This window comes from Ictalurus punctatus, chromosome 21 (assembly GCF_001660625.3).
Source record: "Ictalurus punctatus breed USDA103 chromosome 21, Coco_2.0, whole genome shotgun sequence".
NCBI classification, from domain to species: Eukaryota; Metazoa; Chordata; class Actinopteri; order Siluriformes; family Ictaluridae; genus Ictalurus; species Ictalurus punctatus.
This window is the reverse complement of record NC_030436.2, coordinates 15,050,482-15,073,484: the sequence shown is the minus strand read 5'-3', so window position 1 is coordinate 15,073,484 and position 23,003 is coordinate 15,050,482. Positions and strand designations below refer to the sequence as shown.

The 23,003-nt window shown below is 39.4% G+C and overlaps 3 protein-coding genes and 1 long non-coding RNA gene across 5 annotated transcripts in view; 3 read left to right on the top strand and 1 right to left on the bottom strand.

Moving 5' to 3' along the window:
- Positions 1–23,003, top strand: part of LOC108254852 (uncharacterized) — a 146,105-nt gene that overhangs the window by 107,172 nt on the left and 15,930 nt on the right. The window lies entirely within an intron of this gene.
- LOC108254848 (uncharacterized) lies at positions 16–7,421 on the top strand. Its single transcript, XR_001809969.3, has 2 exons — positions 16–99; positions 7,200–7,421. It is a non-coding gene; the product is annotated as an uncharacterized LOC108254848 (long non-coding RNA).
- On the bottom strand, positions 1,640–13,661 carry twf2b (twinfilin actin-binding protein 2b). 2 transcript variants are annotated; one of them, XM_017450216.3, is made up of 10 exons: positions 13,573–13,661; positions 9,482–9,559; positions 9,045–9,223; positions 8,822–8,917; positions 7,266–7,370; positions 6,923–6,964; positions 5,143–5,262; positions 4,832–4,982; positions 2,741–2,862; positions 1,640–2,013 (listed from the first exon to the last, which is right to left on the bottom strand). In XM_017450216.3, exons 1-10 carry the CDS (start codon positions 13,655–13,657, stop codon positions 1,846–1,848), a joined length of 1,146 nt encoding a protein of 381 aa, XP_017305705.3. In that variant the 5' UTR covers positions 13,658–13,661; the 3' UTR covers positions 1,640–1,845. The 2 variants fall into 2 exon arrangements, with proteins under 2 accessions (XP_017305705.3, XP_017305706.1); XM_017450217.3 differs by lacking the exon at positions 13,573–13,661 and adding an exon at positions 11,196–11,683.
- On the top strand, positions 13,656–22,967 carry rpusd4 (RNA pseudouridine synthase D4). The gene is given in 7 exon segments (NM_001200968.1): positions 13,656–13,911; positions 14,022–14,187; positions 15,347–15,551; positions 16,853–16,946; positions 17,862–18,012; positions 18,678–18,775; positions 22,505–22,967. Coding segments are annotated over 7 exon segments (1,161 nt in total). The 5' UTR covers positions 13,656–13,662; the 3' UTR covers positions 22,703–22,967.

Genomic DNA, 23,003 nt, shown 5'->3' with positions numbered 1-23,003 from the left:
ATTGGTCCTCCGCTGTGTGACCGCGCCAGTAAACGCGTAGCCGAGGACTTTTCCTGGTAAGAGGCTTTCCAGGAAACCTGTGCCAGTCCCGTGGAATGGGTACGTCCAAAAACCACATATTATCCGCACTAAAGAGTGTATGAAAACAGCCTGTTTGGTACACGGTGTGTTAGAATACTAGCCTGTACACGCTCATAAACAAAGCCAACACAGCTGTAGGCTATAGTGATACCTTCAAGGGGACATTTTGTGTTTTGGTGCATACCTTTTGCCTGGAAACCTTCCACAGGCTAGTTGGAGCTAGAAATCAAGACACGAGATTTTCAGATGTTTGTAGGCTATAAATTGCATCTATAACTCTTTTTAATCCCTGCTGAAACACACACACACACACACACACACACACACACACACACACACACACACACACACAAAACAGTAGAAACCCCCATATAATTTGTAATGGTTTTATTTGTTATAATGAGAATTGTATTGGTTTTATTATCAAATGTAATGTATCAGTGGCATGTTATGCCTAGTGGATACCATTAAGGGCCTACGCCCTTAATACGCCTTAATACATAATGGAAACCATTAGGTAATAGTTTCAATTGTTAACAGCTGATTGTTTGTAATGGTATTTGTAATGGAAACCCTTAGAATTTCTGTGATGGTTTACATTTTTTTTTTCTCTTAAACCTTATCAAAAATGTTTATTTCAGTTTTTTTCTCTATACTATGATGTATATTTTCTTAAACCTAGCAGCTTTGGGGGGAAAAAATCACAATGTCAACTATGCGTTAAAAAAGGTTGTTTACTGATATATACAGTACACTCGCCAGCCACTTTATTAGGAACAGTTATACAACTGAACATTCATGCAATTATCCAATCAGCCGATCATGTGGCAGTGGCACAACACATAAAATCAGGCAGATACAGGTCAAGAGTTTCAGTTAATGTTCACATTATGTTCACACTGGGATTTATATGCACAGCCATCTCTACGGTTTACACAGCAAGGTACGGAAAAAAAGAAAGAAAAAAACATAACGTGAGCAAAGGGTCTGAAGGGGGAAACACCTTGCTGACGAGAGAAGATATAGTGGTTAGAGTTGACAGGAAGGCTTTGGTAGCTCAAATAACCACTCTTTACAGCTGTGGTGAGCCGAAAAGCATCTCAGAACGCACAACATGTCAAACCTTAAGGCGGATGGGCTACACCAGCAGAAAACCACATCAGGTTCCACTCCTTTCAGCCAAGAACAGGAATCTGAGGCTACAGTATGCTCAACTTTTTCCACATTCTTTATTGTTTTGGTGAGGTTGTATCCACCATATCGTCAAATTCCATTACAAAACATGTCCCCTTATTGGTACTTTCCCTGGAACAAGGAAAAGTACAGTTTGGTACCTTTACTTGTAAAAGTGTATGATTGTTTTTTCAGTCAGCACCTCACAAAACCTGTGCTCTTTTTGTGTTGATTAATAATGACTGTATACATTTTTGCATTTTAGTTTTTGTATTAACTTCAGTAGCTCCCCACTTCTTTTTAATTCCAGGGCTTAAAGGCTTAACGTGTACTTACTTGACCTTTCTTTCTCAGAATCCAGACAAAGCAGAGCACAGACTGGAGATTAAACGTACAGAAACAGGTTTTATTTGAATATTATGCAAAATAATCAGAGTGTTTTGTTTAATATTTGTGGCATTTTCAATACAGTTGGTGTCAGAACATTTAGCAAGAACACAAGTGTTAAGGAAGACAGAACAACGGAAAGAGAAGTCAGACATCAGGTCGCAGTTGAGCATTTATGGAGGCTGTGTCTCAGTTCACGCAGCTCTAGCTGTCTTCGCCGTTCTCCCCTACTCCCTTGATCAGACGCTTGTTACCCCGTTTCCCTGTAGGGCCCTTTGGCTTGGCAAAGGCTTGTTTCAGGGCCTGTGGCTTAGGGTGAACTTCTTCAAATAGGTACTCTTCCGTCAAGCCCTCTCCACTGTCTATTTCCATCTTCAGAAATACACACAAATATATATATATGTATATATATATATGTATATGTATGTAAAGTGACTGGACAGAGTTCATGCAGTACTTTAACATCAACTCCTGAAATCAGTCCTAATCCAGAAACTGGCACAGAAAAGCCTGCTCATCAGGGAGTCTTATTCACAAAAACAAAGTGCTCCATAATTAGTGTCCTCACTCTTTCTTGGAAATCACTTTCCAAGACTTGTTCCATGATTCATATGCAGGATACCGTAGTTGCTTCTTGTGAAAAGTTATCTTAGCCGACATGCTCAGCTTTAGAGTGTGTTTGTTTAGAGGATTAAACATTAAATAGGGGAGTTAAACATCACTTTGATGGTTATGTTGATGCTTGATGGTTATTTTATTACTTGTAATCATATTCACTTGCTTATTTAATCATGATAAAACAATACAAATATTTTTTGTTCATAAAATGTATGGTTTATCATTATTAGTGACATAGTAACGTAGTTAGTTATTAGTCACGCAGTAGCTCAACTTGACACTTTTCTGGGACATTTTTTTCACTTTCCCAGTGTTTTCCATGACTGGAAAACTTGTCTATAAATTTCCAGGTTTTCCAGTTTTCCCAGGATGCATTAGGGCCCTGTTTTCTACTGCATTACGTTTGACTTACATTTACAGACCATTGTACTAAAAAAATGGATTCTAAGCACTGATAACAGATGACCTAATTCCCGATTACCTTCTTACTGATCTCTATGCAGTAATCCCTCTCCACCTCCTCCAGCAGCTGGTTCTTACAGCTGGAGTAGAGCATCCGCTCCTTGATGCTACAGCTGTACCCAGGCATGGAGTAGATGAATACTAAAATCGCACAAAAACACACGTACAGAGAGTGAGAAAGAGAAATCTACAATACGCTAATGGTTAAACCACTTCAAGGAATATAGGGACTAGTCTTTACCTTAATGTTTGACGATATAAGAATGTTAAAGTATAATCTCTCTTCTGCGTTACAGGATGTTTTTCCTGACCCCTGAATTACTATGTCTGTATACCTTTAACTTAAATTAAATCCAAGAATTTGTTTAGAATTACTAGACCAGAGCATCAACCGTAACAGATAGACCAAAGTACCAGCAAAGTACTGGACTGAGAGTGAAAAGAAAAAAAAAACAGCCCATACCAGCATGCTTAATTTCCATCGACTGCCTCTGGTCAGTGTGGGTGTTTATCACAAGCAATCATTTCAACACATTTCCCAGTACAAAGGAGAGGGTGTAAAACCTGTTCACCCGAAACACACTTAAAATGAAAGTCAGCAAATGCCCCTATATTTCTCCATCCTTTTCTTCATTACAGAACTTTGAGGCACTCACACTCTCATTCAAGACCCATTCAATGGACAAAAATTAGGTTTAAAAACACAGAGTTGGGCAGTAGTCAAAGCTTTTCAAACAAATACATTCATATAAAGTCCAGGGAAATGACTTTTGATTTCCTGTGTTCCTGTTCCACAAACCAAACCAAGTGCTAACAAACCGCAAGATTTTCACACGGATAAGCAAACATGTTTCGGTTGGTTGGGTCCAGACAAATTTTGGTGCACGTCGGAAACGTCTATTAAAATGACACGACTGCCATTACGATAAGATATGAGTTTTAAAAAATGTCTAAAAATCTATGCTGCATTGATGAATCAATGGTTTGATGAAGAAATTAACATTGTACTTGCAACTATTAAAAAAAAAAAAAGTGATTGGCAGATACACTGCTCTGTCTCTCATTTTGTGTAGAATGAAGGACTCCAAGTGGTTCATCAGGACCATGGTCTGACTGTATAAAGGTTCATTCTTGAACATATACCAGCACCGGCAGCACATGAGCGTAAAAGTGTAAGATAAGAATGTGCAAATTGTGCAGCAGCCTGGGAAATCCCTTGACAAGGTGGAAATTTGCATTTGCTACTGTATATAGTTCTGAAACTACTGAGTTTCCTGAACTGAGATATGTCTCTCTTTTGCATGTCTCAGCTACAAGTTCTAGCATTTTAAGTTGTGTTTACTTCTATTAAAAAAAAAAAAAAAAAAAAGGTAGAATATTGTGTTTAGGAGCATGACAGGAGCATGACAGACATTCTGACAGCTGGTATCGGGTTACAAAATGAACTGATAAGTCTTATGTCCATTTCATTACAACACGCAGAGATGTACAACAACCTGTTGGAGGAGTGTGAGGAAATCACACAAGGTTTTCAACATCTTTATTCAGACTGACTGTTTTTACCTCTGTGCTTGTTAAACTGGCTCCTTACCCAACATTAAAGATAATCATGTTGGCAGGCAGGCAGACAGCCAAAGTAAGGTAAAAAGTTATTTAAAAAATGTAAAGGTAAAAAAAATCCATGTTGCTTTGGTTAATTATACATATTTATGATTTCGAATGCACGGTAGCTTAGTGGTTAGCATGTTTTCCTCCCACCTCCAGGGCTGGGGGTTCGAATTCCACCTCTGCCCTGTGTGTGCGGAGTCTGTATGTTCTACTCGTGCATCGGGGGTTCCCTCTGGGTACTCTGGTTTCCTCCACCAGTCCAAAGATGTGCGCTGTCCAGGATGTCATCCTCCTTGTGCCCCAACTTCCTTGGGATAGGCTCCAGATTCCTTTGTTACGAATAAGTAGTATCGAACTACCAACCCCGGAGGTGTGGGGTACCAGTACTAACCATTAAGCCACCATGCCCTCCCAATTCACTTAATGTAGAAGCAAATGCAGAATGATATTTGCACATATCAAGAGAGTAGTGGAAAATGATAAGAAAAGCTCGGGGACTGACCCACAGCCTCCACACTCTGGCCCTGATAAGAGTGTTTATACAGGAAGAAGTGATAGCGAGGAGCATCAGCAGGGATTCGGGCCGGCAGTTCACGAATCTCTGTAGGATTGGTATGGACCAGCTCGATTGTCTCTCTCTCAGTGTCCAGCCTCTGAGAACACACACACACACGCAATGATAACAGAAAGGTCAGAATGTGTGAAGGAAGTGCATGACATTCCTTAACACTGAAAGGTATGAAGTGTCACTGTTTAACCTTTAAATTTGTGTGTGTGTATGTGTGTGTGTGTGTGTATTTGGATGGGACTCACTAGCTGGATGTAGTTGATGCGCCTTTGTTTGAGTAGCTGTAAAGCTCGTTTAGCTTCCTCCTTTAATGGGAACGCCAAACCCTGCAGATTCAGGGACTTACTCTCCACACTTATCTGGGCCTTCCAGTTAGAAAATACATATACAGAGGCATAGACAGACAGACAGACAGACACACACACACACACACACACACACAACCACCAATATCATCATGTGAAGCAACAGCAGGCTCAACTTGCTGCTTCAGCAGACTTAAAGCTGTGTGCCCTCAGTGTGAAATACTGGTAGTGTAGGTGGACACGACTGCAATCATTTGATATCAATTGTAAAAAAAATAATTGCTAAAATAACAGTCCTTTTTATTTTTCTAAATATTTCTGCAGAAATAGAAAAATCGTTATTTGAAATGTAAGGCAGACTGGTTTATGCTACTACACTCTTTAAAAAATGTTGAAAACATTTGTTTAATTGGTTTTTAATTGCATTTCGTGGTTTAGAGCTTGTTGATCTTGTAAAAAGAAAAAAGAAAAGGCACAGTTTGAGGGTTTTATGGTATGGTCTATGCAGAACAAAAATTAACCAAAATTATAAAATGCTAAACAAAACAAGCAAAGTTTCATTTTAAACTAGCTGTGCTTCATAGTCCAACAAACTTTAGCTGGTTCAATAAAACTCACATCATTTACTGATTTTTTTTTTTTGACATTTGTTGATGTTCATTGATATATTATTTTTGGTAATATACAGGGTATTCAGATAGTATTCAGACCCCTTCATTTTTTCACATTTTGGTATGTTATGCCAAATGCCAAAATGCTTTCAACTATTTTTTTCCCCCAAACGACTTCCATATAAGAATTATGGAGGGCAGTGTGCTCTTGGGAACCTTCAGGGAGTTCCTTTGACCTGGCTTGGTTTTTGCTCTGATATGCATTTTCAGCTGTTAGACCTTATATAGACAGGTGTGTGTGCCTTTCCAAATCATCCATCCATCCGCAGAGAACCTGGAGCCTATCCTGGGGAGCATGGAGCACAAGGCGGGGTACACACTGGACGGGGTGCCAATCCATCGCAGGGCACAATCACATATACATTCACATTCACACACACACACACACACACACACACACACGCACATTCATACACTATGGACAATTTAGAGATGCCAATCAGCCTACCATGCATGGTTAAATTTTTATTTATTAAAAAAAAAAAAATCTGGTTTTTGCTTTGTTATTATGGGATGGAGTGTAGATTGATATAATAATTTAAAGGATTTTAGCATACGGCTGCAACATAACAAAATGTGGGTGGAAAAAATGAAGAGGTCTGAATACTTTCAAAACAATCAGGAAGTATAACTACATTGGGTGAACAAAAAAAAAATTTTTTTTTCAATTAGTTTTCAGCGCTATTATATCAGATATAGGCTTGGTTCTCTAAAGAGCTGAATGAGCTCAGACTTCCCTATGAACGTGAGACATTTGGGAAGCACTTTGACATATACAGTGCAGTGTGTAGCCCTTTTCTCATGTAACAATGTGATACAGTTCTAATTTCATTTTTTAAAACAGTTAGGTTTTTCATGATTAAAAGGATCATTATTAAATGGTAAAATCACACTAAAAACTCTCTTTACCAATTAAGATTATTTTTTTATTTCACAATGCTTTTACTGTGCCACGGTCAGTTCAGTCCTCTTGTGTGATTGCAGGAGCATTTAGTGGTCTGGCAGCTGGGAATTTTATATGATTTATCTGATTATAGAGCAGAGTTTACCTTTCCTCTCCCAGACGGAGCAGTGACTCGTCTTCGCTCCTCCTAAGAACGAAGTCAATAATATATAGTGTCATTTTAAGTACGTATATTTTTGTTTGCGCGCACACACACACACACGCACACACACACACAAACACACACAGTCTCACACCTTAAATCGCATCACACTAATAACAACTTACCCATACAACCTTGTCCTGTCAGGTGCATTTCAAGCAATAAACTGTCATTAATGATGCTTGGGGGAAAAAAACCCCACTCTCCATTCATGTTCTAGCTATAGTGCAGTTTGAGATGAAGGCCATGTCAGGGTTTCAATAACGTGACGTGTTGGCTTGCTCACCTCTGTGGCTTTGATCTGATGGAGCTCCTGTTCAGCTGCAGTGAGGGGACCAGGGCTGGAGGAAGAGGACATGTGGCGAAGGTAACCCTGAAAACACACATCCTCCTGTAGAGAAGAGGAAGAGCAGATAAACCAGCACATTTTCTCTCAACCTGGCAGCATCTGATGAGCTGCTAGAGCTGTCTCAGGATGTTAATACTTAAAGATACCTGGAAATGGCTTCACATTTGCTAATTCGTAGGAATTCACAGGAGCTAATTCAAATGTTACAACCAGTTAGGGGAAAGGTGAGGGCTTGAGATTAGAGGTTGTAGCATTCTTTAACCATGTGGCTCTGACAGTAGTGCAAATAAGACAAATCACTAGTTAATAATAATAATAATAATAATTCACTCGTTCTAATACGTTATCATTTCTAAATTAATGCATAGGGACTTATATGGAAGACACTCAACATAATCTAAAGCTAATCATAAATGGATAAAAAAAAAAAGTGTTGTTATTTAGCAAAGAAAAATATATGATTGTTGACATGGTGATGTTTTCGGTAAAGAGTTGTTTATTTTGCATTTTTGGAAGACGTCATGCTGTTCCTTTAAGGTGTCCACCATGGAAAAGCTGTCAGGACAGAAGACTTTGCACTTTACCGTTTCTCGGAAACAAGCTGCATTTTTTTTGTGTGCGTATTATTAACTTTAAGCGAAAATGAGAGAACATCTGATGATAGCTGTTATAAATTAAGCGTTAACAGGAACTAGCTTTGTTTTGTGGACGTTCCGCAACATTAAGTTTAACTAGAAACTGAATTTTTAAAAAAAATCAATCTGTCATTCATTAATAAGTAGAAAATTGTAATCAGTGGCAAAATTGTGTGGTATATATATGAGAAATAAAACACTTTAGGATGTGCTGTTACAGGAAAATAATCAACTTTGGGGTAGTAACATCTTTCTACTTTGTGTTCGGCTTCATCACATTACTTCACGTTCTGTTATGTTTTATTTCTTACTTATGACTTGTGAACTGTTGAGTAAATAAATTAAGAGAACGGGACCACTAGTTAAATTCATATGAGATGGATGGATGGATAAATTAATAGATATTCTCACACTGTGTAAATAGATGGATGGATGACTTAATAGATATTCCCAGATTGTGTAAATGGATGGATGGATAGATGGATGGATGAATAAACTAATAGATATTCTCACACTGTGTAAATGGATGGATGGATGGATGGATAAATTTATAGATATTCTCACACTTTGTAAATGGATAGATGGATGAGTTAGTAGATATTCCCAGATTGTGTAAATGGATGGATGGATGGATGGATGGATGGATGAGTAAATCAATAGTTATTTCCCCACCATGTAATTATAATAATAATAACAATATTAAGAATAATAACAATATTATTCTATTGTTATTCAGACAGTAGTACATTTTCTTATGTACTAGCAGTGGATTTTAGTAATGACAGTCACAATGTTGACAATAAGGACATATCAACAGTGAAGAACTAAAATAATGACATATGTAACACGTCTACCTACTTGTGTGGTTCCGAATAGTTCGTCTTTGATGTGACTTCCACCAAACTCCTTTTTCAGTGTGGCACGAGTGGCAGCATACACCATCTTCAGTCGCACCTGCAGCAAGCAGCGAGTTAGCACACAGGCAGAGTGCGGTATCAGTTCCAAAGTGCCACACAATACATATCTCAGGCGTGTGTGTGTGTGTGTGTGTGTGTGTGTGTGTGTGTGTGTGTGTGCTTACAGGCGACTGATCTGGAGACCAGGAGATGAAGAGCCACTCGTAACCCTGCTGGTTCTGCGTGTCCATACGGAACAGGATGTAGCATGGCTCCGATGAGTCCAACAGAGGCAGAACACATGGGTCATAATCCTGGTCCCAGCTCTGAGAGGGCTCTCTGTAGGACCCCAACACCAATTGCTCTAAACACACACACACACACACACACATCATAGGCAGTTTATCAGTCTGAGTCTCAAAATAGTATGGTATGATGAATTCTTAACACATACTGCAAGCACTGCATATTCCAGCCATGCTCAGGCGAGTCCTCAGTACACAGATAATGCCTATTTAACTTCTTCAGTTTCTCAGTCATTAAAGATACAAAAACAAACAGCAAAATTTCAACATTATGTACAGAAGTAATATACATCTACAACGCAAATTCTCTTACTCACCACTCCTTATGACAATCTTTATGACTCTGGTGGCTCCTTGCCTCGCTTTGACCAGGAACTGCCCCAAATCCTCAGTCGCTAGAAATGTAATAGAAAAGGAACCAGTTACGGATGGGGTTTTCTAATTTTGGCTTACCTACTGTATGTACACTACCAATTACTAAGGAATTTACAGAACAGAATACTCCAGCATTTTGTAACCTAATCTATAGCTACAACACTACTGTTTTGTTTAAAGCCATTTAAACAAAACTCATTTATAATAAAAGTCTATGGGCAGATGTTAAAGAGGTCACTAGACATTTATATAGAATGTTTTCAAATTTCACATAAAAGTATTTGTAAATGAAGCACTAAATCTGTATTATTATCATTAAATTTTTTATTATAGGCAGCACAGTGGCGCACCAGGTAGCGTTGCTGCCTTACAGGGTCTCTGAGCTTGGATCCTGTCTGTTTGGAGTTTTACATATTCTCTCTATGTCTGTGTGGGTTTCCTCTGGGTTCTCTGGGTTCTACCAACCTCTCAAAAACATGCCGGGACATGAATAGGCTATGTTAAACTCTCCTTAGGTGTGAGTGAGTGTGTGAATGTGTTTGTGGTGCCATGTGACGGACTGCTATCTCACAGGAGTGACGGACTGACATATTCCTGCCTCATGTCCAGTGTTCCCAGTATAGACTCTAGAATCACTGTGTAAATCAGGTCTATTGTCATAATGCCCCAACTACGCTTAGACTTTTCTCTTCTTCTTTCAGTACAGGGAAACGTATTTTCTGTGAAATTCCTGTGTGTGGTATTTGCACATACTGTATGCTACAGATGAAATAGAGTCGAATAAAGATTATGTTGAAAAGTCCTTGGGTATTTCTTTAATCCATGCTTTGGGTACCGAAACAAAGTAATAACCTCTAATACAGTTTAATAAGAAAAGAACAGATCCTTGACTCCATCATCAGATAAGGCAATGAAGTGAGCTTGAGAAACCTTAGGTCTAACTGTTGCTATCTGAGTTTGGCAAATAATAGCTCTGTTCATCATGCAATCTGCTCGGATATAAGATTCACCTTATTGAAAGACGACTAGACCAGTGAAGGAAATGCATACTGACAAAGGTTTCTTTAAGTCAAGACAACCAGTGCCATGTTTTCACCATGGTAACCACTTGGCCATGGTTCATAAATGATGTAGGTTCAGGTGAGATGCATGAAGTGTAGGGCTTCCGCTCTCGAGCTCCAGTTACACTGTCTTACCATTCAAATAAATGTAATGCAACATTCCATTTCTCTTAATTCTCATGCATATCCCCAGTTATGTACAAGAATGAGGTAATGCTTTGATTTTGGTTAGTAGTTTACTAACATATTGGATATTTTTGAATGAATTATTCTTTCACGAGAGTTGTTGCATCTCACCTTAGACACACAAACAAACATAAGCTTAAGAGGAAGGAAAGTATATGATATGATATGATATGATATGATATGATATTATATTATAATATCCTTAATTCCTCAGCCGAGCTATAGGAATGTTTAATTTTTTGTTGGTGAATAAAATTTGGTCATCACTCCATACTTGAGACAGGTTCGGATTAAAATATTACACTACTACACCTTTCAACATCCTGTGTGTTAAAACAATAAACCCCATTGTACCTGATTAGAAGATGATAAGTTTGATAAATCTGAACAATAAGTGCTAAGTACTTACCATGGATACCTGTCTGATGAGACATTGTTCCCAGTTACTTTAGCCCTCCAGTTCAGTGCAGATATCTCCTGAGAATCCTGAGTCTTCCTTTAGTCTCCAGTGCACACTGCTCCAATGGCACTGACACCAAGGCCCCTAACCTATCCTACCTGAGGGGAATCCTGGTTGAAATTCGATCCGCAGAACCGAGGAAGATGGGTATCCTTAATATTGCCTCTGTCAGTGGATCTGGAATCCTTTATGTGTCAATCTCCATTACTGGGGATTTGCAGCTGAATACAAGCTCTCCTCAAAAGACCTGCTGCTAAACTCTGAGGCACACTGATGCTGTCATTACGCACAGTAGCTGTGCACTTGGGGCCTACAGTATGTTTCTCTGGAGCATCTTTGGACCTGCCGAGTCTAGTCGGTTAACCGGAGCTTCTCATGTGAACAGTAATGACAGGCTATCACTGGCGAACGTGGAGGACTTGATCTGTGCACGGTGAACTGCCTCCCCCCAGCCCCCACCCCCCCACCACCCCAGCTCAGATTCCAACCGGCTGTGGTCACTGACACGCGACACTCGGTGTGTGGTTGATCCGCTGAGCCTTACAAAATAGTTTAGGTCAGTCTTCTGAGCTGTTCTTCTTTGATCAGAGTGTCTTAATATATTTATAAAAGGAATCCCTATGACTGTGATTCAGCATCGGACACCATGATGCTTGCTCTAAGTACATAGTTAGCAGTGCAACTTCCAAACTGAGGAAAGTGGGTTATTTTGTGGGGTCTTCAGGGACATATGCTTGGTGCACCTGATTTTTGTTTTGCACTTGATCAAATTATATGTAGTCAATAGTACAGCATACTACAACAGTGCCAAATATGTACCATTATCTGATGCTGTTATTGTAAATCAGATCCACTAAATTTGAGAATTCATATTAACGGTGCAAAAAAAAAAAAAATATATATATATATATATATATATATATATATATATATATATATATATATATATATATATATATATATACCAGTCTCTTTATTCAGTAACTGCACCTAACACTGAGATATCAGTTTATTTGGAACACCTATCTACATACACTGCTTTGTGCAGTTTGTTGCACACCTTCTACTTTATGGATTAAAGGAAAGGGACCATATATTAATGAATGATTCTACAGCCTTGCCATCACGGGGAGGACAACCAGTAAGACAGTGAGGGGCACAGGAGGGGTTAGAAGTCATTTGAAATGCTGAAATTACCATCCATCCATTTTCTATACCTTTTAACCTTCACAGGGTCACAGAGAGCCTGGAGCCTACCCCAGGGGACTTGGGGCACAAGGCAAGGGACATCTTGGACGAGGTGCCAACCCATCGAAGGACAGACACACGCACACAACCTTTTACACTACGGACAATTTAGCGATGGCAATCAAGCTCCGTGCACATAGGGCAGAGGCAGGAATCAAACCCCCAACCCACTGTGCCCCCTATGCTGAAATATATCTATTTGAAAATGAAAAGAAAGAAAAAAAGATGGTTATTCCCAAGTGGGAAGTTCAAATCCTGGTGATGCTTCAGCCATCTGTGGCTGGAAGCCAAGGGAGCAAAATTGGCAGTGCTGTCTGAGTGGGAGGGATGGTGTACTCTGAATGTGTTTGAAAAGATGAGCAGCAATTTGAAAAGATGTGTTTGGCTGGCTTCACATGTCTCAGATAAAGCATGTGTTAGTCTTCCTCCTTCTTGGTTGGTAGCTGTGGTATGATAGGTGAGAGCTGGCTGGTCAGGTGTCCAAATTGGGGAGAAAATGGTGAGGAAACTTATGATGCAACTCATCAGATAAGTTAATATTTCCTTTTTTTTGTGTGAAATGGTATGGTCTGCTGCATTTTTGTGGCAAGAGTGTCCACACCCGCTGAAAGTTTCTTGGCCAATTACAGACATTTTCTTATATGTAGAGGGCTCTCTGGCTATTACATACTTTCATTCATGTAAGTTGTAAGTTAAGATGTTGGGGCACAAAAAAACAAAACAAAAAAACAAATATAGAGCGCCTATATGTGTAGGCAATATTGAAAATTGTATTAGAATGAATTGTAGTTTGATTATGTCAAGTACAGTGCACCTTTACTCTTAGTGGCATCATACATAATTCACTCTACTGTAGACCTGGCACCATTCATTATTCAACACAACTTAGATACCTATTCCTCTCACAAATGGAACAGCAAGTGATCTCTAATAACTTAAATACCGATGTTGGAATTTAATTGTTTAACATGGCATAATTAATTCCAGTGCACTTTAGCCAGACATTTCCTATATCTTCGGGCTAAACACGCCTAAGTAAATATCACCCAGAGACTTTTATTTTGAAAAACTCTAATACCTTGCTGTTCGACCATGCGGTGTGCTTCTCCTTGCTTTGAATACACATATATTATTTTTGAAATCCCCGCTTTTGGGTCAGACATGTGAGATGAGCACAGTAAAGTTATTAGGTGTGTGGACAAGTCGAAACTTGAGTAGTCGTTATTTTAATCGCGGTGTTGTCGGGAACACGCGAATAAATTATTATGGAGCACTACGATGTTTACTGCGTCCTTTCGGTACAGTTTCGGAGAAAGAAGCAGGCGTTTCTCCAGGGAGAAAAAGAGGACTGAGAGCCGCGGATATCGCAGAAAAGCTCCGGCGTGAAAAAGAGGAAAAGCCAGATGCAAAAAATAAAGTGGGTTGAATTAATTTGACTTAAACTACTTATCGTTCCAATCAGACTTTATCAACTTCCGGTCCGGCCACGTAAGTATTCCGCTCATCTCTCTTTCCCTTCCTCTAAAGGTTCCGGTCTCTCCTGTACAGCGGAATGTGGCAGAACTGAGGCAGCTCACTCAGCAGCTCCAATCTGTCCATCCAAATGTTTTCGCAAAAGCACTCTCTAAGAGTATTCTGTACCAAGACCAAAACCTCATCGCTATAAATAAGCCATATGGAGTCCCAGTTTACAGTAAGTACTTAGTTATGTAATAACTGAACCTGACTGTAATGAGTAGTGTAATCATAAAATCATTATGAGCTGATGGGTGTAGGTAGGTGTCACAGTTTATTTATTTATTTATTTTTAAACAATTGTCGGTGGTTTTCCTTCACAATGTGAGACCCAGATAACACCCCCAATGAGTGACTGGTCCACATTTAACACGTTCATATGGCCAACATACAGTGGTGCTTGAAAGTTTGTTTAGAATTGGCTGTATTTCTGCATAAATATGATCTAAAACATCATGAGGTTTTCTCACATGTCCTAAAAGTAGACAATGAGAACCCAATTAAACAAATGAGACAAAACATTATACTTATTGAGGAAAATGATCCAATATTACATATGTGAGTGGCAGAAGCAAAGGTTCACATACTTTTGCCATTCACAGATATGTAATATTGGATCATTTTCCTCAATAAATAAATGACCAAGTATTATAATGTTGTCTCATTTGTTTAATTGGGTTCGCGTTATCTACTTTTAGGATTAGTGTACAAATCTGATGATGTTTTAGGTCATATTTATTCAGAAATATAGACAATTCTATACAACCTTTCAAGCACTGCTGTACATGATACCAAGCAGCTAAATAAATAGGTTTTATGTGCTTTGATTATAAAAGACCACTTATGCATAACATTCAGTTTAAACTGCTGTAAATCAGCAGCAGTGTATATTTATATAGTGCTTTAAAGGGTGGGTGAACATGAGATGCTTACTATAGAAAACTTTTGTTCCAGTGTAAACCTTGACGTTGGTGAAAACTATTGGGGAAAATTAATTGATTTATTTCAGAACAAAATTTAGGGAATGGTTTAGACTCCCAGTCAATATTATACTAACATTAATAGATTTTCTAGACTTTAAAAAAATGTGCACCACTTTTGTCACCAGGGTTTCAACCAAGAGAAGGTGTACTTGCTTTCTGAGTTTGTTGTAGCCTGTGAACATTTTTGTAGACCTGGAAATTAGCTTGTCTTTGTATGTAATTGCAAGCAGGAAGGGTTCTGCTTCTAAAAAATAAAAAAAATAAAAAATACGTCTGTCAGTGTTTGAGAAATACTCCTGATACACACAGTATGTTTAATTTCTTAAACTGAATCATGGCTGCTCATTCCCATAGGTACTGGAGGCATCGGGAACAGCATTGCAGAGAGTCTGCCAGTCCTGGCCAAAATTATTGACTGCACGAAAGGAGGATCCAAGCTGCACGTCTGTTACAATCTCGAGAAGGACACCACAGGCGTTTTGTTCCTGGCCAGGACGGAGGAAACTGCTGAACGAATACACAATCTCATCAGATCGCATCAAGCAGAGAAAAGATACATGTAAGTGATTATGAAACTGAGAAAGATTTCATCATCACGCAGGATCAGGCAGAGAATCTTTAATCTTATTTGGATTGGAGTCCTGAAATCCTTTTATTCATGCAGACTGGTTAAAGTGTGACAATAGCTGGGTTTACATGGACAACAATAATCCACTCTTAACCCGATTAAGACCATACTTTGATGAAGAAACTACCATGTAAACAGCAATTTTTACTTATCTTAATCTAATTAAGGTCATACTCAAAGTAAGCTCTAATCGAATTAAGACAGGTGGAGTACTCCGGTTTTAGTCGCATTATGGACGTGTATTACAGACATGTAAACACCTTAATCACATGTGAACGTTGTGTGAGAAGTTTCAGTGGATTTGGCAACAGGACACGATCACGCACGGCAGTTTTACATTTTACGCCGAACAAGACAGTTCGGCTGCGTCCCAATCCGCGTACTTGCCTACTATAGGCCTGTAGTGGGGAAAAATACATGTATCTCGGCTACTATATAGACGGTAAGTACGCGGTTTGAGACACAGCCCACGGCTTCAAGCAGTCATCTATTTGCACGTACAGCATGACAAATAATTAACCGCACTTACAGCGTTCGTAAAAAAAATTAAATAAAAACACCCAAAACTGTATACAGTACCATAACGAAGACCAACTGTATGTTGATACGTGAAATTCTGGAGGGAATGTCGGACGCTGTGGCGCGGTGACGTAATGACGCGGGCTGTTAATGTAATTATGTTCTATAACCTGTAAAACGTGTACATGAAAGGAGTATTCTAAAAGCGAATCATGTAAACACCTTAACACAACATTGTCTTACTCAGAGTAAGGTCAATAATTAGATTACTGCTGTCCATGTAAACGTAGTCATGTAATTCATTCTTTTCTTTTCTTTTCTTTATTTTTTTAAGGGCAGAAAATCTCACAGGAAGTCAGACTTTGTATTGCATATGTGACATGAAAGTTTGTTATTGCGCCTTAAAATCCACAACCCTATCACAATGATTTGCAAATTCAGGACAAGTAACACCAGTTCACCTGCAGGGCGTTGGGGGCCACTGGACTTTCTGTGCCTTCTAACTCGTGTATCAAAAAATGTGTGTGTGTTTTTTATATATATATATATATATATATATATATATATATATATATATATATATATATATATATATATATATATATATATATATATATATATATATATATATATATATATATATATATCACACAGCATAAGCGAATACTTATGCACGGCACTATAATAATAACGATCAGCCTCTTATCACACAGGGTGATCACTGTTGGTGTCCCTGTTCCTTCTGAAGGTGTGATTGACATCCCCATCATTGAGAAGGAGGTCATGGGGGACCAGCATCACTTTAAGGTGAGCAATCATTTAAGGCCTGTTGATGCCAAAAATAACTGACTTTTAGTGACTTTTTTTTTTTTTACATTTATTGCCAAGGATCAGCCATAACATTAAAACCACTGACAGGTGCAGTGAATAACATTTGATTCTTATTACAATGGAAGCTATAAAGGGGTGGGATATATTAGGCAGCAAGTGAACATTCGGTTCTGGAAGTTGACATGTTGGAAGCAGGAAAAATGGGCAAGCGTAAGTAACTTTGACATGGAATGACTTGGTCAGAGCATGTCCAAAATGGCAGGTCTTGTGGGGTGTTCCCGGTATGCAGTTGTTAGTACCCACCAAAGTGGTCCAAGGAAGGACAACCGATGAACCAGCAACAGGGTCATGGGCACCCAATGCACATTGATGCGCGTGGGGAGTGAAAGTTCGCCCATCTGGTCCGATCCCACAGAAGAGCTACTGTAGCACGAATTGCTGAAAAAGTTCATATTGGCTATAATAGAAAGGTGTCAGAACACAGTGCATCACAGCTTGCTGTATATGGGGGTGTGTAGCCTCAGGCCAAATTCCCCAGGTCTCAATCCGATCGAGCATCTGTGGAATGTTCTGAACAAACAAATCTGATCTATGGCGGCCCCACCTCGCAACTTAGAGAACTTGAAGTATCTGCTGCTAACATCTTGGTGCCACATACCACACCACACCTTCAGAGGTCTTGTGGAGGCCATGCCTTGACTCGACTCAGAACTATTTGGTGGCACAAGGGGGACCTACACAATATTAGGAAGGTGGTTTTAATGTTGTGGCTGATCGGTGTATCTTTGTATTGTTTATTTCTCACAGGCTTTAAATGTAATACTGCAGTAATAAGACTCGGTCATTGTACCTGTCTTGAAAAAGCTATTCTGATATTGAGGTGTCCTGCAGATGGGTTTGAGTCCGCTTTACAGACCGACCGAGGAGGGAGACGGGTTGGTCCGAGTGAGAGCTAACCGGCAAGCGCAGAGCGCCGTCACACACTACAAGGTCCTGGACAGCAGCTCAGGATGCAGCTTGGTGGAGCTCCAGCCAGTCACAGGTTCTGAGATGTTACCCTGACTCGTATTCACATCATATAATTACAGGAAAACTCTACCTTCAAACACATTAAATATGTTTATATTGAAATATTTGTGATTAACTTTCTGGTGCTAATTTATCAGTTGATGGTTTATTTACTTATTTGTTTGTTTATTGTTTTTGTTATTCTCGTGAAAAGTTAGCAATTGTCTGCTGAGCTGATGTTACAGAAGGGCATTACTAGTGCAGTTACACTCGCAAATATAATAGAAGATAATGGTCAGGTTTCACTGTTGGCTCCTAAAACAAAAGCGCAAGAGCTTCTAATTTTCACTCAACATATGGAACGTAGAATTAGTAGAGACGATAAACGTTGGCTTCAAAGTTAGCGTTCTCCGAGATAATGAGTCTGATGGTATTTGAAGGAAAGTTGAAGCTTTGAAATCTGATCTGTTTGGGCAGGCATAAAGGAGTAAAGCACTGCTTCATCGCTCTCTCTTGAGATGAAGCAAGGGCTAAATTTACTGATGCCACTATCAGTAGATAGCCAAACAACATTGTTAACCAAACTGAAAACGTCAAATCTTGAAGTTCATTTGTTAATTATAAAGAATGCCATTCTTTGGGATAGTTGGTATCATTCATAAAATAATGGAAGTGTTTGTGTGTGTGTGTTACGTTTAGGAGTGAAACATCAGCTGCGGGTTCACATGGCGTTGGCTTTGGCTTGCCCTATTCTGGGAGATCATAAGTACACCCACTGGAATAAGCTGGCTCCTCAGGTGTGTAACTGTAAACACACCCGACATTCAATACTGCATGAAATGTTCAATATTGAATCTGCACCCATAACAGGTCACGGTAGAGATTGTGTGGATTAATTACCAAGATGTTTGCTCGATTGGCAAACAGTTATCAGTTTAAGTAGTCCAAGCTTAACTGAGTCAAACTGCAGCAATGTGGTGCTGCTGATGTGAGAAGTGTCAAAGTAAGTATTTTTTTGCTTCGTACCTCCGGGGTTGGGAGTTCGATTCCAGCCTCTGCCCTGCGTACGTGGAGTTTCATGTTCCCCTGTTTCGCGGGGTTTCCTCCTGGTACTCCAGTTTCCTCCGTCAGTCCAAAGACATGCGTTGTAGGCTGATTGGCATCTCTAAATTGTCCGTAGTGAGTGAATGGGGGTGCGTGAGTGAGTGAATGGGGGTGTGTGAATGTGTGTGTGATTGTGCCCTGTGATGAGTTGGCACCCTGTCCAGGGTGTTCACCGCCTTGTGCCCCGAGTCCCCTGGGATAGACTCCGGGCACCCTTGTGACCCTGTGTATGATGAGCAGTGTGGAAAATTGATGGATGGGTGGATGTTGGTTGCTGCTGTGTGCTCGTACATGCAATAGTTTCTCTGCACACTCACCGTACAGCACTAATGCTCTATGCTCATAAAAATCTTAAGATTGCTTAGGTTGCTTAGAAATTTAGATACTGCCTAAATAAAGATGTTTCGTCAGGTTACTTGTAGTGTATTAAGATGCTGTAGTTCCTCCTCTAGATATTTTCACAGAGCACAGTTTGCTGTTTCATTGCAGTCATTAAGTCTGTTCATTAGTGCGCCAACATACTGTAGGCATTCATCGCATAATACTGTATCAATCGGAGCATTTTTATGCATTATGTTTTCGGATCGTCAGACTTTCCATCCGAGATTATCATTAATGCAATATCTCAAGAACGAGTGGTTGAATTTTTGTGAGGATTTACAGGTGCATCTCAAAAAATTTTAATATCGTGGAAAAGTATCTCAAAATATCAGAATAAAGAATTTATAATACTGAAATGTCGACCTTCTGAAAAGTATGTTAATTTATGCACTCAATACTCGGTCGGGGTTTTAATCCTTTTACACAAATTACTGCATCAATGTGGCGTGGTATGGAGGCAATCAGCCTGTGGCACTGCTGAGGTGTTCTGGAAGCCCAGGTTTCTTTGATAGCTGCCTTCAGCTCGTCTTTATTGTTGGGTCTGGTGTTTCTCATAGATTCTCTATGGGGTTCAGGTCAGACGAGTCGGCTGGCCAATCAAGCACAGTAACACCAGGGTCTGCAAACCAGTTACTAGTAGTTTTGGCACTGTGGGCAGGTGCCAAGTCCTGCTGGAAAAGGAAATCAACATCTCCATAAAGCTCGTCAGCAGATGGAAGCATGAAGTGCTCTAAACTCTCCTGGTAGACGCTGCATTGACTCTCAACTTGAGAAAACACAGTGGACCAACACCAGCAGATGACATGGCAACCCAAATCATCACTGACTGTGGAAACTTCACACTGGACTTCAAGGAACTTGGATTCTGTGCCTCTCCACTCTTCCTCCAGACTCTGGAACCTTGATTTCCAAATGAAATGCAACATTTACTTTCATCTTCCCCGTGATTGTGGTTGTGTACTGAACCAGACTGAGAGATTAAAGACTCAGGAAACCTTTGCAGGTGTTTTGGGTTAATTCGCTGATTAGAGCTCTTTTCAGGTCGACATTTCTGTATTATAAATTCTTTTTTCTAATATTTTGAGATACTGGATTTTTGATTTCCATGAGCTGTAAGCCGAGCTGTAATCTTCATCAACATTAAAACAAACAAACAAACAAAAAAGGCTTGAAATATTTCACTTTGTGTATTGAATCTAGAATATATGAAAGTTCCACTTTTTAAATTAAATTACAGAAGAAAATTAACTTTTCCATGATATTCAAATTTTTGAGCTGCACCTGTATATGGAATTATGATTGTAACCAGCAGATGAACTGTTTAGATTTTGGAATCGATCCATAAAGGGTCAAGGTCACAGCAAGGTCAAATGTCTGAAGTAGTTTTTCTTCTATAGCACCCTTCCTGTTTGTCACGCCAAAATGTTAATTACACCTTCATATTCAGGAACTCAAGACCTCTTTTTATCTCCATCTACGATTTTTGCCATTGGTCTGTCCATCCATCAGTGTGTTTGTGCATCTGCTTGAGATTCTCGCAGTATCTCAAGAATGAGCAGTTGAATGTAAGATTTCTATGGAATTAATCACTGTTACCAGCAGATGAATTTCTTCAATAGCTTCCTTTATATTTGAAATATATTTTTAAGGTGGTTCTTACATACAAATTAGTCACGAGAATGACTAGACATGCTGGAGCAGTAGGCATCCCCTTTCGTGTTCAAAAACTAGTAAATGGGCATGGTATCAGACAGATACCAGTATCTGTATTGATGCTTCCCTTAAACGTACTGCAACAACAAGCAGCCAGCATTAAGCACCCTGGACAAGAACATTATAACCGCACCAATCTTGTCAGGTAAGATCTCAAGAGTCTTAAGAGACTTGAGGTTCTTTCAATTTTAGACCCCTCCTCCATTAAGCGTATAGACAATTTATCTTGAGCATGACGGTGAAATAATCCCAGTTTTTCTATGGGATTGATGTTTTTACAGACCAGTTAAAGTGTCCAAGTGATCAGTCATGCTCATATAACAAGTCACACACACACAGGTTGTGTGGCTGTACGCATCCTGAAACAAGACAGCATCAATGTTAAGTTCTATTTGGACATGAAACATGATAAATATTTATATAATAAGGTTGCTATGGTGTCATGGCTCCATTGTTAGTCACAGTGAATGATTGGACAGGTACCTCACTCTTGGCTTTTTCCAAATACAGATTAAAATGCCTTTCCCGATATTATCTTTTAACTGATAGAGTTCCTTACTGCACTAGTTCTCATTAATTTTCTATCTGGGTGCTATGTGAAATTTCACAGCCCTTCCTTTTTTCGATTTGCCCTAAAACACACGACAGCAACTTTCATTTCTTAGTGCACAGGGAACACAAAGAATGTGTTATTAATTTTTACCACTGGCTTGTGTTTTACTGTGATGTTTTTAGACTACATTTTGAGACTATTAAAATTCATAATGCAACACCCCTAAAGACATTAAAGTAGATCAGTGATCACCAACCCTGGTCCTGGAGAGCTACCTTTCCTGAAGACTTTAGCTCCAACCATAATCGTGCCCACCTGCCCCATTACCTTCAGAAGTTCTTGATCAACTATAAAACAGGCCTGTTGGATTTTTGTTGAAGATGAAACCTGCAGGAAGATAGATCTCAAGGAAGAAGGTTGGTGACCACTGAAGTAAATAATACTTCAGGTAAAGTGCTGATTGGTGTTGCTAGCTGTGGATGCAGATATTTTTGTCTGGGGAGCTACTGTTTTGGGATTTTGTTTGCCAAAAGTTAAGTTTCATGCACTAACCATGCAAGTATCACTTTCAGCACTCTTTTAAAGGTTTAATTAGATATCCAACATGGGAAAGTAATAAATGAATAAATGACCATATTGATATGTTATAACGACACACTAGAAGTGCCATGATGCTAAAAAAAAAAAAAATTCCCATCGCGGCAGATGATCACAAGAGATTACTTTCTCACTGGTCACACTTCACCAAATGCGGGTATCACTTTTCTTTCTGCAGAAGTTACCGGAAGGTGTGCTGCGGCGGCTTGGACTGGAGCAGAGCAAAACCCGACACCTTCCTCTCCACCTCCATGTCCGACAGATCACCCTACCAGGGGTCAGGGGTCACGATGACCTTACTGTGTCCTGCCTGCTTCCCAAGTTCTTCACAGCAGCTCTGAAAAAACTGCAAATCGAGCTGCCCGAGAAGCCGTAAGAAATGAGAAACACCTTGGATATGAATGTAAACTCTTTAACTGGACACCAAGGCTTACAGGAAGTCAGAACTGTGGCATCAAATAAAGTGAGAACAGGATACGCTGACTGGAGGTGCGTGAAAGACGCAACCATGCAGATCAAATTGCTTAGAGCCAGGTCTATGTTGACTGGGTGATCAAGGGACCTTTTTTTTTTTTAAGGTTGTGTTATATGTAATATGTGTGATTATTTTATTAAACCCTAAATAAATTGAACTTCTGAGCTATCCATTACCCTCCAACTATTTTTTCCTCACAATA